The sequence below is a fragment of the Dipteris shenzhenensis genome, chromosome 22, assembly GCF_047967505.1.
Source record: "Dipteris shenzhenensis isolate YYH24624 ecotype China chromosome 22, Dip_SZ_1.0, whole genome shotgun sequence".
NCBI classification, from domain to species: Eukaryota; Viridiplantae; Streptophyta; class Polypodiopsida; order Gleicheniales; family Dipteridaceae; genus Dipteris; species Dipteris shenzhenensis.
This window is the reverse complement of record NC_141617.1, coordinates 10602586-10618544: the sequence shown is the minus strand read 5'-3', so window position 1 is coordinate 10618544 and position 15959 is coordinate 10602586. Positions and strand designations below refer to the sequence as shown.

General features: G+C 48.2%; 1 protein-coding gene across 1 annotated transcript; it reads left to right on the top strand.

The window, feature by feature from the left end:
• Nucleotides 1-1703: 1703 nt before the first annotated feature.
• On the top strand, nt 1704-5727 carry LOC147887716 (pentatricopeptide repeat-containing protein At1g06140, mitochondrial-like). The gene is made up of 2 exons (XM_087393731.1): nt 1704-3276; nt 3364-5727. Exons 1-2 carry the CDS (start codon nt 2115-2117, stop codon nt 4428-4430), a joined length of 2229 nt encoding a protein of 742 aa, XP_087249857.1. The 5' UTR covers nt 1704-2114; the 3' UTR covers nt 4431-5727.
• Nucleotides 5728-15959: the final 10232 nt, after the last annotated feature.

The window sequence follows — 15959 nt, the reverse complement described above, 5'->3', positions numbered from 1 at the left end:
CACATCGCTTGTCAAGGCTACTTTCCAATTAATCAAGAATCTAGACATCAAACCAACCCTTTGCATTGATAGCTCTACCTTGGACCAAACCCCATGCACCACATGACATGACCACAACAAATGTTTTACCACAGAGTTGCCACAAAGAGGGCATAGTGGGCTCATATCCACCCATTTAGCCAGTCTTCCCCGCATAGGCAACCACATGTGCAATAACTTCCATAGCATGAAACTGGCTCTCCCAAACCTGCAGCGTTTCCAAATCTCTTTGAATCTGTGAGCCCACCACTTATCGCTTCTCCTACTTGCCCATTTCCTATTCAGTTCCGAAGTAAGTGAAGGTAGTTGTCGTAGGCAGTTATAGACTCGCTTTGGTGTAATCTTATGCAGACACGTCTTCCCATACACCATTGATTCACAATCCAATCCTACGAGCAACTCGTGTTCCTCAGGAATTGCTTCCAGGAGAGCAGAGATGAGGCGCGTCTCCATAGCATTGAGACCAAACTTACTCCTAACGTCATCAGCAGCAAGCTAGTCAATAGTTATAGACTCGCTTTGGTGTAATCTTATGCAGACACATATTCCCATACACCACTGATTCACAATCCAATCCTACGAGCAACTCGTGTTCCTCAGGAATTGCTTCCAGGAGAGCAGAGATGAGGCGCGTCTCCATAGCATTGAGACCAAACTTACTCCTAACCTCATCAGCAGCAAGCTAGTCAGTAGTTATAGACTCGCTTTGGTGTAATCTTATGCAGACACGTCTTCCCATACACCACTGATTCACAATCCAATCCTACGAGCAACTCGTGTTCCTCAGGAATTGCTTCCAGGAGAGCAGAGATGAGGCGCGTCTCCATAGCATTGAGACCAAACTTACTCCTAACCTCATCAGCAGCAAGCTAGTGAGAGTAGACGCATCCTTCCATAAATCCTTCCACTGTCTCACACCCTTTCTGCTCAAACCTCGAGCTCTTTGAAGATCAAGCAAAGCCAAGGGTTGATTATTATGCACAACCAACAACCCCCACCACATATTTTCTGCTAGACTTCCATCCTCTCTTAACCTGTTACGACCCTTCCACGAAAGGTGATAGCTTCCATATTTTTAAGGGAAAATGTGAGAAGACCTTCTCATACCAGGTCATACCCTTGTCTCTCCCTTGGTCAATAAACCACTCAACATTTGAACCCAAGGTATATACTCTTCAAATAATTTTGGCATCCACTTTCCAATCAACAAAGAATACATCTGGCAGGCTAAGACTCATGTAGTCCAATTTTTAAGACTCATGTAGTCCAATTTGCTCTTCCCTTCTTCCTCATCCCTTTAGAAAGCCCTGAACATTCTTTCAGTTTCCATCCATTGGCATGCCATTCAATACCCACCTGGCTGTATGCATGCCGGTAGTTAAGAGGCAGTTCCCACGTTTTAGAAGGCTGGCATATATTCAAGCCCCATGGCATATGCAGAGTACGCTAGTAATTTGCCTGCCAAAGTTGCCAAAGTTTCCCTCATGTCAGCGATTTAGACACAAATTTGGACATCGCAGCCGTAAGCAACGTTGATATTTACTTCAAAAAGCACTTCTCCCCGTATCGCCCAAAATTTTCAGTCTCCACCGGAGCACCTGCTATGCTGCGTAACTCTTGGGCTGGACACTAGGCAAATATGTCGAAGAATGCCATCGCGAGAACGTCCTCTAATATCCACCCGGCGCTTACCATGCTCCCCATTCACAATCCTCCACCACCGTTCGCAACGATGGTCGCCGGGGCACGCGTCGAAAACCGGCAAAACCGGCTCCCAGCCTGCCGGGCGATGGCCAGGTTCCCGGATTCCTCCATGTAGCCAACTCCGAGAGCCGATTCCGTTGCTGACGGCCAAGCCCTCGGCAAGCTGCGATCTTTTCTCGGTTCGAGAGATGCATCTTAGGCCTGCACGAAATATTTCTGATCATCTCGTCTTTATTTTCTTCTCTGAACATGGTCTGCCAGTACACTTCGAATTTGTCCAGCCTTGACTCAGTCGACCTCCGTTCACTTCACGGACAAAAGCACAACATTTTGATCTGGGTTTCTCCAATGTGGTTCACTGTAGAAAAGGGATGGGCATCAAAGCTAGCCTCAGAGTGTCTGCAGGCAAGCCCAAGCGCCGATTGCACTTCCGAAGAAATGGAAGTGATAATGCGAGGAGAGGATTGGAATCGGCATTCGGATGTACAGTGCTACATATGCCTCTCCTTTCCCAATTTGGGAATGGGAGGAAACTCATACAAGGCAGTTGCATCCATGGTCACATAGGCAACAGGGGACAGGAGCAATATTGTGCTTCTGTCAATCTCCTTGTAAAGATGTACAGCAGTTTGGAGGCTGGTGAGAATACACACAGTGTGCGTATCCCAATACGCGAAGGAAGTGTGTTTTATTGGACCAATATGATTCGAAGATCCATAGAGAATGGGCATGCTGATAAAGCTTTCCAGTCTTTTTGGCAAATGGAGCAGGAAGGAGTGATTCCAAATCATGTCTCTTTTATTAGCATTGTATCTGTGTGCGCTTGCCAGCCAGCACTGGCAGAGGGCAAGAGAATGCATGCCCGTATTGTAGCTAGGGCATTTGAGTCCGACGTTGTTGTGGGCAGCGCCCTTGTTAACATGTACGGTAAGTGCAGGAGTGTAGAGGCCTCAAGAGCTGTGTTTGAACAGATGCCTCAACGAAATGTGGTCTCTTGGAATTCTCTTATTGCAGCACATGCTTTTTTTGGAAAGTGCGTAGAAGCGCTTGAACAATTTCAACAAATGCAATTAGAATGTGTTTTGCCAAGCAAAGTTACCTTTATCAACGTTTTGTATGCGTGTGGCAAGCTTTCAACCATAACACGAGCTAAGCAGATGCATGCCTGCATTTCTAGCATTGGCATTTATTCAGATGTGGTGGTGGGGACAGCCCTTATCAATATGTATATTAAATGTGCAAAGTTTGAGGAGGCTAGGATGATGTTTGAGGTACTTGGTGAGCGCAATGCAGTCTCATGGAATGCCATGATTGGAGCACATGCTCCGCTTGGGCAGGCCAAGCAGGCTTTTGGGCTCTTTCAACAAATGCAGCTGGAATGTATCACACCCACTAGGGTCACATTTGCCACGATACTTGCTGCGTTTGCCAGCAAGGAGGCTGTGGCCCAAGCTAAGTGGTTGCATGCCCTCATTATTGGCTGCAGTCTTGAATCAGATGTTGTGATTGGAAATGCCCTCATCAACATGTACGGTAAGTCTGGCAGGTTTGAAGATGCACATAGGATTTTTGAAAAGATGCCTTGCCTGAATGTTATCTCGTGGAATGCCATAATTGCAGCTTATGTGCAACATGGAAAGGGCAAGGATGCCTTTCAACTTTTTCATCAGATGCATTTGGAAGGTGTCATACCAGACAAGGTAAGTCTTGCTATCATGCTGTCTTTGTGTGCTAATCATGCAGCCCTAGCTGAAGGAAAGCAAATACATGCCAACATTGTCGCAAGAGGATTCGAGTCGGATCAATTCTTGATGAAATCTCTTGTGAATATGTATGGTAAGGGTGGTGGTTTTGGTCGTGCATGCAGGATGTTCGATGAAACTGAGGAGCGTGATGTGGTCTTGTGGACTGCAATTATTTCAGCATGTGGCCAGCATGGACTGGGCAGCAAGGCATTTCAACTTTATCAACAGATGCAGCTGGAGGGAATTATTGCAAATAAGGTTACTGTTGTGATCATTCTGGATGTGTGCGCCAGGCAGGCCGCTCTAGCTGAAGGCAAAAGGATACACTCCTATATTTTGACACATGAATTGGGTTCTCAAATTGCTGTGAGTAATTCTCTCATCAGCATGTACAGTGAATGCGGCAACCTAAAAGAATCATGGAACATTTTTCACAAAATGCCTGAGCGGGACGTAGTCACTTGGACTGCCATGATTGCTGGACATGCTCAACACGGGCTGGGTGAAGATGCCCATCGATTATTCCAAGAGATGAAGGTGCAATGCATAGTTCCAAATAAGGTCACATTCATCAATGTTCTTTATGCATGTAGTCATGCAGGTCTGGTGAATGAGGGCTATAACTACTTCGATTCCATGAGTAAAGATTATGGCATCACGCCGGCAGTAGAGCACTATAACTGCATGGTTGATCTCCTTGGGCGTGCTGGTCGGTTACATGAGGGGGAGCAGTTCATCAACATGATGCCCTTTGCCCCACCTGCTATGCTGTGGATAACTTTGCTTAGTGCTTGTAGAATGCACTTGGATGTGGAGCTAGGAAGGTGTGCTGCACAACATGTCTTTGACCTGGAACCAGAGAGTGGTATACCATATGTATTGCTATCAAACATATATGCTATACTAGGTGAGGATGAGATGTTTGTGAAAGATAGGGTCTAAAGAAGCAAACGAACTGAATCTCAGTAGAGGTTAAAGAGAATATCCGTTAAGCAGTAGGAAGCTGCCTCACTCATGACAAAGTAGATGTATGCTGAATTGCAGGGGCCTAATCTGCGTTGAAAGGAGCAGTACCTGGCCTGAAGCTGGTTTATTATGACACAAAGAGTGTTGGTTGAATGTGGCAGTCAGTTGTGAACAGCCCTGTCAGATTGCCAGGGTGACATGTCCTTCAACACTGACAGGCTGGTTTGGCAATTGATACGAGCGGGATAGCATCAAATAAGAACACAAGTTAATGAATTACAATGCATGGTGCATAAAATTGATGACATGGCAAATAGGTGCATATGCAATGTGTGTGCTAGCGGAGGGGTGTGGTCAACATGCACAGGTCAACGTGGCAGTAAGTATGCATGTACTCTAACACAAATGTGCTTGTGTAGCACACTGTTCTCAGGTGGCAATATGATGAGGTGGCAGTACTGATGTGTCAGTTTAAGGGAACAGCCTATGTGGCAGCAGTACGTGTTTGTTGATGATGTGGCTTGACAAGTCACATGTCACTCATACGTGACCTTATCCATTCTGCCACGTGTCTTGTGTGGCTGCTGGTATGTTTATGTGGCTTTTGGACAAGCCATGTGGAGAAGTCCCATTTGTAGAGAAGGAAGACCGTTTCCCATGTGTAGAGAAGGAAGACCGTTGACATCTAACTGCTGTGTATGTTGCTGAAGATTGCGTAGGAGCTTCGAATGTGCATGAGTATTGGGAAGGGATGGTTGAGGATGGCTCGAGATGATTATGTTTTCTGAGGGGAGAGCAACACAATAAAGGAAGGATTGGCGTGTTGGTCAATGAAGTCAGGATGCTGCTGTGTTAAGGAGGAGCCGCAGGTCTGCTACACTCCATGAGTATTGGGAAGGGATGATTGAGGATGGCTTGAGATGATTATGTTGTCTGAGGGGAGGCAACACAATAAAGGAAGGATTGGGTATTGGTCAATGAAGTCAGGATGCTGCTGTGTTAAGGAGGAGCCGCAGGTCTGCTCCACTCCATGTTACCATCTATAGCCTTATGTTGTACAATGATGAGACTTGAGAACTCACTGTCGTTGCTGCTGTGCTGTGGGTGGTGTCTAGTCACAGGCAGGAGTCCTTGAGTGATGGAGAAGACAGTCCAATGCTTAGCTTGTAGCTCTGTCATACGGTGGTGTATGGCCTGAGGCGGCTGGAATGTTGAATGGAACTGGGCTTTGTGCGCACTTAGCAATTGGCAGTTGCACAGAGCACGGGTTCCAAGCGGGAGCCTCTCAAGGTTAATGGAGCTCAAGGAAGCTACTGGTGGCTGTTGACACTTGGAGCTTCAAAGCTCTTCAATGAAGCCTTCAAAGTTTAAATGTCGTGCGCATTGCATAGAAGTATTACCATGAAGGAAGATTGATGCTGAGCAGGGCGGCACCTTTGCAAAGACTTTGAATAACTCAAAACCCTCTTTCTTTGAATCTCTTTCCGAAAGAAACACTCACATAGAGACCTTCCATCTTGAAACAAACTCAAGAAATCTCACTCAAGAAACCACAAGGCATAACCCTCTTTGTTTGAATCTCTTTCACAAAGAAACACTCACAGAGAGACCTTACCTCTTACAACAAACTCAAGAAAACACTCCCAATGAAGAACACTATAAAAAACAATCACAAGAGCATACAAACTCACTCAAAAGACGATAACTTAAGCTCCATAATGCGGAAGTGGAAGATTTCTAAAACGAATCAAAGCAAGGGGCAGCTCTACTCAACAAGGTACACAGCCTATGAAAATGCCTCAAAGGGAGGGCTTGTTTCTTGATGGAAGCAAGGGCTTGTGCCTTGACGGAAACATAGCCTTCATACTCTCTCCACGAAGAGTAGAGTCCATAGGCTTTGCTGAAGGGGGGAGAGAGAGAGAGAGAGAGAGGGGAGAGGAGTGCATATAAGGTCCTCCTAAGAAATTGAAATAAAAAAAAAACGTGTACACACATTGTATACTTATTGTGCACATAAGATGACTAATTTACACAATATTGTATACTAAGAACTGAGATATAAACATGTTCACCCCTTAGGGTTAGGAGTGGGATGTGTCTCATGGACCCTATTCCTTGGTGGAATTTACACCATTCTCAACCCAGAGGTGCAGATAGCAGTGCAGACTTGGAGAAGACCTATTGCAGATGAGTTCAGTTGGTGGGACATCTAGTTGCGTGGTTTTTTGGAGAGGCGGTGAGGCATTGAAGTAGAGGATGTAGTCGGGCGGGGAGGGGTTGCAATGTAGAGGAGGGTATGATGGGTGGAAAGCTCGGTGGAGCCAGCAGCAATGAATCATCATGAGCTTTTGGTCTCGAAGATTGGCTCAAGGGCTAAAAAGGGCCATGGGATGTGTGGTGGTATGGTGCATGACAGCTATTAGAGTTGTTTTGAGGAATTTTGGATCAACTTGCATAAGGTAGAGGTGAGAGAGATTGGAGGAGCTCATTGAAGTTGAGGGGCTCCATCTTGTAATGTTATAAGCATCCAAAATGGCATCGTGTCTCTAGAAAGAGTCATCGAGGAAGGCCAATGATGGCTTAAGTGTTCCAAAGCGCTCTAAACTGAAACAAGGTGACAAGGGGGGTCTCCACGTTAGGTTTCCCACAAACATGTGACAGGAAAAGAAACTCTCTCCACAAAGTGATCAACTAGAACTGTCAAATTGATGGAAAACTTGGGAACTAAGAAGCTGAAGGCTTCCAACTAAGATATCTTGAGTAAATTTGAGTCTCTCTTTCAATCTTAGGCCCTCTCACACAAGAACATGAAAAAAAATTCGAGCTTCAAACTACCATAACTTGAGTTCCATAGTAAGATTTAGGAACTTTTTACCCCAATTTGTTCAGGAGGTTTAAATCTACAATAGCAATTAAAGAAATGGGTGAGCTAGGCAAGACAAGGCCTTGCAAATTGCATCGATACGATGTTAAATACAAGATTGGGCTCTCTATATCAACATCCTAAGGCGATACTAACCTTATACTAATGACAAAACTATTCTAAGGTGGATGAAACTTGAGTGCAAAAATGATGATGAAGAGCTAGAATAATGAAGCAAAGAATCAAGTTTAATTACTCATAAAGGGACTTGAGAGCTTGCATTATGTTACTGCATGAAAGTGAACTCCCTTTAATAGAAGTGGGGTATATATACTTGCATTTCTTTCTCACGTGGGATAATGCTCTTTGCCATGTTGGTAGCATGGTTTTGCGTTCATACCTTTACTCATAACTTGGACCAAATCTCTCAACATTTTCCTTGAGGGAATCTTGGCTAGTTCTGATGGAAGTCTTTGGGCTATATTATATACTCGAAAACACTGACACGCACAAAAAGAGCATATGGTTTATTTGCTTGGCTTTAGGAGAGAAGACGCTTGGTAGAGTTACAGTAGCCTTCAAGGTAGATTGTTTATTAGTATTGAAACAAAAGAGTCTCATTAGTGCTAATAATAATGTAAATAAAAGCAATTGAAGCTAATTGAAGACATAAATGCAAGGTATAGTGGTTACCATAATCAAGAGTACATAATGCATCAGAAAAGGTAGAAAAGGTTGTAAGTTATTGATTTGAAAGATTCTAGATGCAAAACACTATGAAGACAGAGAACTATGGGACCTGATGCCTGGTTCATAAAATTATAACTTTGAAAAAGCGATTGAAATGTGAAGAAAGCATGGAATAAGGGGTGTAAGAGAGCACTTACAATGCTCAATTTGTTATAAAAGACAATGTGATTCCATGCTTGAAATTAGTGGGGTCTATACAAGGAGGTTGGAAATTTTATTAAAGGTATTTTAAACAATCCATATACCAAGAATGATTGTACTAAAGGATGCCTAATGTTTGTGAGGAAAGGAGAAGGGACTCCCATCACAAATCATTTTTTCAGATAAGGGAGTTGAAATATCTACTCACATCAGTTGGGAGACGAGATATGTGACATTGATATTTGACAATGGGATTGTGCAAATTATTTCAGAAATGATTTGCACAATCTCATTGTCAAATTATCCCCTATCTCAACAGAGAAAATAAACTATCCATGATAGAAAAATAAGTTACCCTTGATAGGAAAAATTTCGCATCAATACTCTTGTCAATTCATAAACAATGTGTGTTTGTGTGATAGTTACTTGAGCTACAAAAATATTGCCAACTATTGATAGCTAAGCCATATGCAATGTTTGTGATAGGTATTTTACTAACCAAAGAAAAGAAATAAGAACTTTTATAGTCAAGGTTTTGAGATTGTTAGCCCTCTCTACTCTGAAGACTAACTCGAAACGCACTACTGCGACAGATTTACATGCGTAATCGTACTTCAGAACTGCGTATGAAAATACATAGAGTAGAACAGTGATCGACAGAATCATTCATGATAAAACAATAAGGTAGATGCAATAGAATCTCTGTATTACATTTCTCCGAGCAGTACAACAACGTACTCTCTGATACATAGCACTGATCCTTGCTCCGATCCTCATCAATGAACCTCAATAAGTCCCAATGAGCCCCCTGAATGATCGCTCTCTTCTCTCTTATCTAACCGGCACACATAACTCCTTCACGGTTGCCGTGACGGTTACCGTGCCTATTCAGTTCTCCGTCTGCCCCTAGAACTTCCGTCTTTTCATATCTCAAGATACAACGTATTAATGATAATAATCTAAGGACTAATGATCTAAGGACTCCCCCCCTAGTTCCTCTTCGCTGTTGCTGCTTTTGCCCCTAACACTTGGCACTCCCGGTGAATCGGATTCCGGATCCGCATCCGAACCCACCGGTTCTCCGCTACGGTTCATCCTCGACGTCGCCACCGTCATCGTCCGCCGCCGCCGCTGCGGCCGCTGCCGCCGGAACTGCTGGAACTGCTGGAGCCGCCGGCGCCGGTACTTGGACTGCTGGAGCCGCTTGCGCCGGTCGAAGTAAAGGTAGCTGCTGCGGGTTGAGAGCATGGGCATTCACAAAAATTTGGAGCTGTCCATAGAAAGGTGGTGCCGCCGCCCCCGCCTGCTGAGCTACTGCCGCCATCCGATGAATATAGCGGCATGCTGTCCGCAGGTCGACCAACATAGCTGCTCTCTCAACATGACTCGTTCTCCGCAGCTGTTGTAGCTCCTCTTCATGCAGTCGGGTCTTCTCAGATAAAGCGAGTTCGAGATCGGTTACCCGCATAGTGCGATCTGCTTTCTTCGCCACACTATCCAGTCGTTTCATTACCCGCCCCAATTCCTTGGTTTGGGCACCTGTTGATTGTTCTGGCGTAGTAGCTCTGAGCTGCAGCAAATCGGCCATGAGGCTCTTCACCTCAACTTCATGTTGCTGGTGCTCTTCTTTCCGGGCGAGCTTGAGTGCCAATAGCTGAGATCTGGCATCGTCACACTGCTGTTGCACCACCGCGACGTGTTCTTTCAGCTGCAAAAAGTGCCTTGCGTCCAAGGATTCCCCGTCCGCTGGCTCCGGAAAAGCTGCCACAAAAGCGGCTGCTGCGTCTGCTTGGGGTCGTGGCTTCATTGCGATCTCGGGTCGTTTGCCTCTGGCCTTCGCTCGTCGGAGAGCGTCTTCCAGTTCGGCGATCCGTTTGACATAGCCTTCGGCAGAATCCACCGGCCGCTGTCTGCTTCCCGAGAGTATTTGCCGATGTAGAACTTCCACCCTCCGGTTGTGCCGCAGTTTCCGTCACCGGTACTGGTGGTAAAAAGGCTGTTCCTGCGCCCCCTCCCGCCGGATCATCCTCATCCCTCCGGGCCAACCGTCGGTCGAGAGGCCTGCAAGCCCGCTCCAGCTCTACTCGCAATTGATGTTGATGATCAAGAAAAATACCCTGCATCTCTGCGACGAAGGCTTCCGATAAATCCAACAAAAGTGCCTCGTCCAGCATGCGTGTAGAGCTAGAGGGTTGCCGGTACGCCATCACTTCCGCTTCCAACAACTGCACCCTGGCGGTCGCAGCTGTAGCCTTCTCCGTCAATTGTTCCGTCAGCCGCAGGTGTTCTTGAGTTTGGGCGACAATCGCCGTCCTTGCTTCCTCCATATCCTGCTGTCGCCGTGCATCCATCTGTTGGAGTTGTACCAACTGCTCCTGCAGCTGTTGATTGCGTTCGAGCAGCCTGGCATTTTCCTGGCGCAACCTCGCCTCATTCTCCTCCAGCTGCCCCTTCTGAAAACATTGGAGCAAACGCTCCGCCAACCGTCGTGCCGTGACCAGATCATAGATCTCCACCAGCGGAGATAGCTGCAGCTCACCACTCCCCCTTGGGACGACACGGGTTTCCTCCGGACATGCCTGTCTCCCCGAACTGTCCTCCCGAGTGTGGACTGAGCTTTCCCCTTGCAAGGCCTCCGCTTCCGGGCGGGTTTTCTTCAACATTGCGCCGTCCGGCACGAGAGCCAACTTTCTTTTCAATAAACTGGCCATGCGGCTCGATGTTGCTGAGACCGCTGGCCTACTCCTCTGGCTGCCCTGTGGAACTTCTGCCGGAACCACCACCGCAGGTACTACCGCCGTAACCTCCACCGCAGGTACTACCGGAGTCACCTGGTTGCTTGGCATCAGCGTCAGGGCTCCCTCCGTTGTTGATCTCGCTGGTTCCACCTCCTTGGACTCCTTGTCCGAACCATCGTCGGTGGACTCCTCCACCTCCACATACGACCCTGGGACTACCGGTTCCGCATCTGGTCCGAACAAAAGGAATAAGACTTGCCCCATCCGAGATGTTGCCGTTGGCTTCAAGAGCTTCTTGGCCACCTCCAGAATTCTGTCCGCCAGCAGCTTCGCCCAGGGAACCGGTTTCCCTTGCTCCGCCCTCTGGAAATAGGTAAACTGGGTCTGTCCCAGTAGCTCGGCTTTCACCTTCTGCCAGAGTGCCTCTGCAATAAACTTGTAGCACGTCTTCTTCGAAGCATCCAGCTTCTTCATGTTGTACTCCCCCTTGCAACCTGCGCCGAGAGCTGCCTCCATGGCACTGCTGGTAAGCTTCGTGACTTTGCATGGACCATCCACCGGCAAGTGCAACCGGGCCGCTACCAGCTCCTTGCACAAGGTGAAAGTCTTTCCATACACCACGACCTTGCGCCCGCGTGCAAGCTGCGCCAAGATATCTTGCGCCAATGGATGAACTGGTGTCGTAGCCCATGGCAAACCCGCGAACTCCACCAGACGAGCGCGTGTCAGCCAAGACTGCACAGCCTCATCCCCAACAGGTAACGGATTGATCAGATGGAAGACCACCATAGCGGCGAGAAGCTGGGATGCGAGGGAGAAGAGTTCTGGAAAACAAAGAGTTGGAAATAAGCCCCCTTTTGCTTCCAAAGTGCCTTTTGGATGCCCTGGTGAACTCCTTGTTTGCATGCAACGATCAAGTGTCCCATCATCTTGATAAAAGCCGCACTTCGAAGATTCAGTAGATTGCATGGCGGCGTCCTCGCTCCGCAACACGAAGCTTTGCTCCCACCGTTTCTCGGAATAAAGTGAGTGATACCACACGTGCGTACTAATAGCCCCCAGCATCGGTTTCTCCACCGAAATGGCTATAAATGCAGTTGAAATGATCATCACAGGTGGTTTCTCCGGAAATGGGTAAGGTGGCATGGGCCCTGTATATGGTCGGAGACGAAATCCATTTACCGGCTTCTGCAACAGCTCCCCCTGTAGTGTTCCTAATCGGAACGTGCCGTCACCATAACGCTCCACCACCCAATACGGACCTCCCCACCGTAACTTCAGCTTACCCGGATGCGGACCCATCCGAGTGTTAAACAATATCACGGCATCTCTCCGTTTGAAGGTCTTCTTCTTTGAATGACGGTCCACCCAGACCTTCCGTCTGTCCTGGACTACCTGTGCAAGATACGCACTGTAGAACCGCTCCTCACCCAGCCGATCCAGCTGTTCAATCCTCCGGTCTACGGACTCGTCCCAGCCCAATTTCTCTGCCGCTGCAATCCGCAGACTCGGTACTAGGAATTCCATGGGGACCACTGCTTCAACTCCGTAAACCAACTTGAATGGCGTGAACCCCGTCGCAACCTTATAGGAAGTCCGGAACGCCCATAATGCGGAGTAAAGTTTTTCATCCCAATCTGTCCGATTTTCATTGACCAGCTTTTTCAGAATGACTAGCAACACCTTATTCGAGGACTCCGCTTGTTCGTTTGCCTGAGGGTAATACACTGTGGACTTCTTATGAATGATTAGGTGCCGGGTAACCAGTTCCCGTAACACCGCATTAAGGAAATGCCCACCTTGATCCGTGACGAGCTCAACCGGACATCCGTACCGTGTCATAATGGCTTCATAAAGGAATCTGGCCACAGCCTTTGCCGAATTATCCTTCAGTGCTCTGGCCTCCACCCATTTGGTACAGTAATCTGTCGCCACCAGGATATACCGGTTACCTGTCCTCCGCGCCGGCGGCGAAAACGGACCTACAAAGTCCAGCCCCCACTTCATGAACGGTTCGAGGGCCAGTATGGGATTATGCGGCATCCGGTCCCGACCTGATGGCTGGCCCAACCTCTGGCACACATCGCATCTTTTGACGAATCTATGCGCATCCCCCATTAATGTTGGCCACCACAGACCTCCTTGGAGTACCTTCCGTCCGGTTACTTCTCCTGCGAAGTGTCCACCGCTGATTCCTTGGTGAGCCTCTTCCAGGATGACCTCCTGCTCATGTGGGTACACACACCGTCGCAACACACCATCCAGCCCCTGCTTATATAATTGGTCAGCAATGATCCGGAAGTCTCTGCTCTTGAGCGCGAGCCGTTTCCGCTGGTCTCGCGACATTCCGTCGCGCATCTGGCCCGTGTCGACAAAGTGAAACATGTCGTCGTACCACGTCTTTGGAGCTGCCGGTACCACCGCCTCCAGTTCGAACAGCTGGGCATCCGGAAAATCGTCTTCCACACCCATCGGGTCTTCGCCAGATTCCAACCGCGAAAGGTAATCCGCTACGGCATGTGTACTTCCTGGTCGATGGACCACCGTGAAGTCGAACTCCTGTAAAAGCAGCATCCACCGGGCCAACTTTCCAGTGAGCTCGGGCTTGTGTACCAAATACAACAAGGCGGAATGATCCACATGAAACGTGAACCGATTCCCCAACAGGTAGTGACGAAACTTTGTTACGGAATAAATCATCCCCAATGCTTCCCGCTCCGTCGTAGAGTAATTCCGTTCGGCTTTTGACAACCTGCGACTTGCATAATACACCGGGCGGAACCACTTGCTTGTCGCTTCCTGCATGAGGACACTACCAATAGCCACATCCGAGGCATCCACGAAGACATGAAACATCTTCGTCCAATCTGGCGGCTGAACCACCGGTGCTGTCGCCAACATCAGTTTGAGCCGTCGAAAAGCTAAGTCACAAGCAGGAGACCAGACTACCGGTACTTTGTTGAGTTGGTCATACAGTGGTGTCGCCACATCCGCCAGATACCGCAGCATTCGGCTGTGCCATTTAACCTGCCCTAGGAATCTCCCGAGCTGCTTACCGTTACCAGGAACCTTTGCCTGCCGAATCGCTTCGACCTTCGCCGGATCTACCGCAATGCCTTCCGCCGAGACAATGCAACCCAGCAGCATACCGCTGCCCACGGCGAATGCACATTTCATAGGGTTCAGACACAACCGTGCCTCCCTACACCGGGTTAAGCATTTCTTCAGATGCTCAAGGTGCTGCTCGCGACTCCCAAAAACACTGAAATCGTCCAGAAATACCTGCATAAAGATTAGTAAATAATCATGAAATATCTCTTGGACCATGCGTTGAAATGTTGCCGGAGCATTCTTTAGCCCAAATGCCATCACCAGGAAAACAAATGCTCCCCACTCCGTGATGAAGGCTGTTTTCTCTCGATCTTCTGGTGCCATCTGCACCTGGTTATACCCACTGAAGCCATCCAGAAAAGAATACATCTCGTGACCTGCCACTGTATCCAGCATAGTATCATTAAACGGCAATGGAAACGGATCCGTGATTGTCGCCGCGTTAAGCTTTCTGTAGTCAACACAGACCCGCAACTTCAGATTCTTTTTCGGAACAATCACTATTGGCGAAAGCCACGTTGCACGGTCAACCGGACAGATAAACCCGACCTTTAGCAACCTGTCCAGCTCCTCCTTCACCCTCTGGGCATAGTTCGGATTCATTCTATACCGTTGTTGCCGAACCGGTATCGCATCCTTCTGCAGATTGATCCTGTGCTGATAGAATTTGGGATCGATGCCGAGCAAATCTGTGTAGTCCCAGGCGAACACGTCTCTGAAGGATTTCAGCAATGTCTCCAATTTTCCCCGAAATCCTTTATCGAGCTTCGCACTGACACGGACGTTCTTTGGCTCCTCCTCCGTCCCGAGGTTAAGATCCAGCAGCTCGTCTTCTTTGACCCTCCGCGAGCGACGGAGTTCCTGCTCGAAAACTCTTTCCGCTTCCGCCACTCCCGCTTCATCCGGCATGTCTCCTGTGCCTTCCGGTAGACTCCCTTCGACTGGTTCTTTCGTGGAACTGGATGACTCCTGCGTAGCCGAGGGAATCTGATGCTGATATTGCTTTAAAACGGCAACCACATCGACCTCGAACAAGCTTACCAGCTCCGTATTCCTACTGAAGTAGTCATCCTCCTCTTCGACCCCCATTCCGTCCATCATATGGATACCTTCCGCCATCATCGGTCGGAATGGTGTCCTCAGCCCTTGTTTGGTATGTACCGAGAGCTTCAGCTTCTTTTTTCCTTTCCGAATGGTGATGCGGTCGGATTGCCAGTCTTGTTTCACACGGGCCTGCCGCAACCACGGTCTTCCGAGCAATAACGGGTATGACCCGCTAATATCCTCCATCCGGAGAATCACCGCAGCGATTTCGAACTTCACGCCGCAAACCTCCATTTTCAATCCACGGAGCAATCCTAACGGCTGCACTCTCCGTTGGTCTGCCATCCGAACGGCGAAGGGTGCGGATTCCCATTTTGTGATACCCAATGGCACCAGCATTTGTTCGGACAGGATGTTGACCCCAGACCCTCCGTCCAGCAACACCCCTCCCACACGGCTGTTCTCCAGTGTTACGGAAATTACCGGGACTGCTTCGTCAAAAACAGGAGGCTGTTCTTCCGCTTCAGGCTTTGCAGATCCGTCTGACGACACTTCCATTGTTACCGCTTCCATCTCCGACTCCATCGCCCTGACTGGTTCCGTCAATTGTTTGATGAGAGAACTCCGGAAATTGGGTACCAATGCTAACAATTGCTCCATTGTCATGTGTATTTGCTGTTTCCGCAAATCCTGCCATAAATCGTATGGTTCAACACCCTCCTCGCCGGTCATCAGGCTGTCCTGCTGACTGGTAGGTAGACAAGTCGCTTCTGGCTGGTCTCCTTGCAGGCGCCTTGCCACCTTCGCACCATTCTCCGTCACCGAGACTGCCTTTTCCGCGCTTGGCCTAGGTAACAC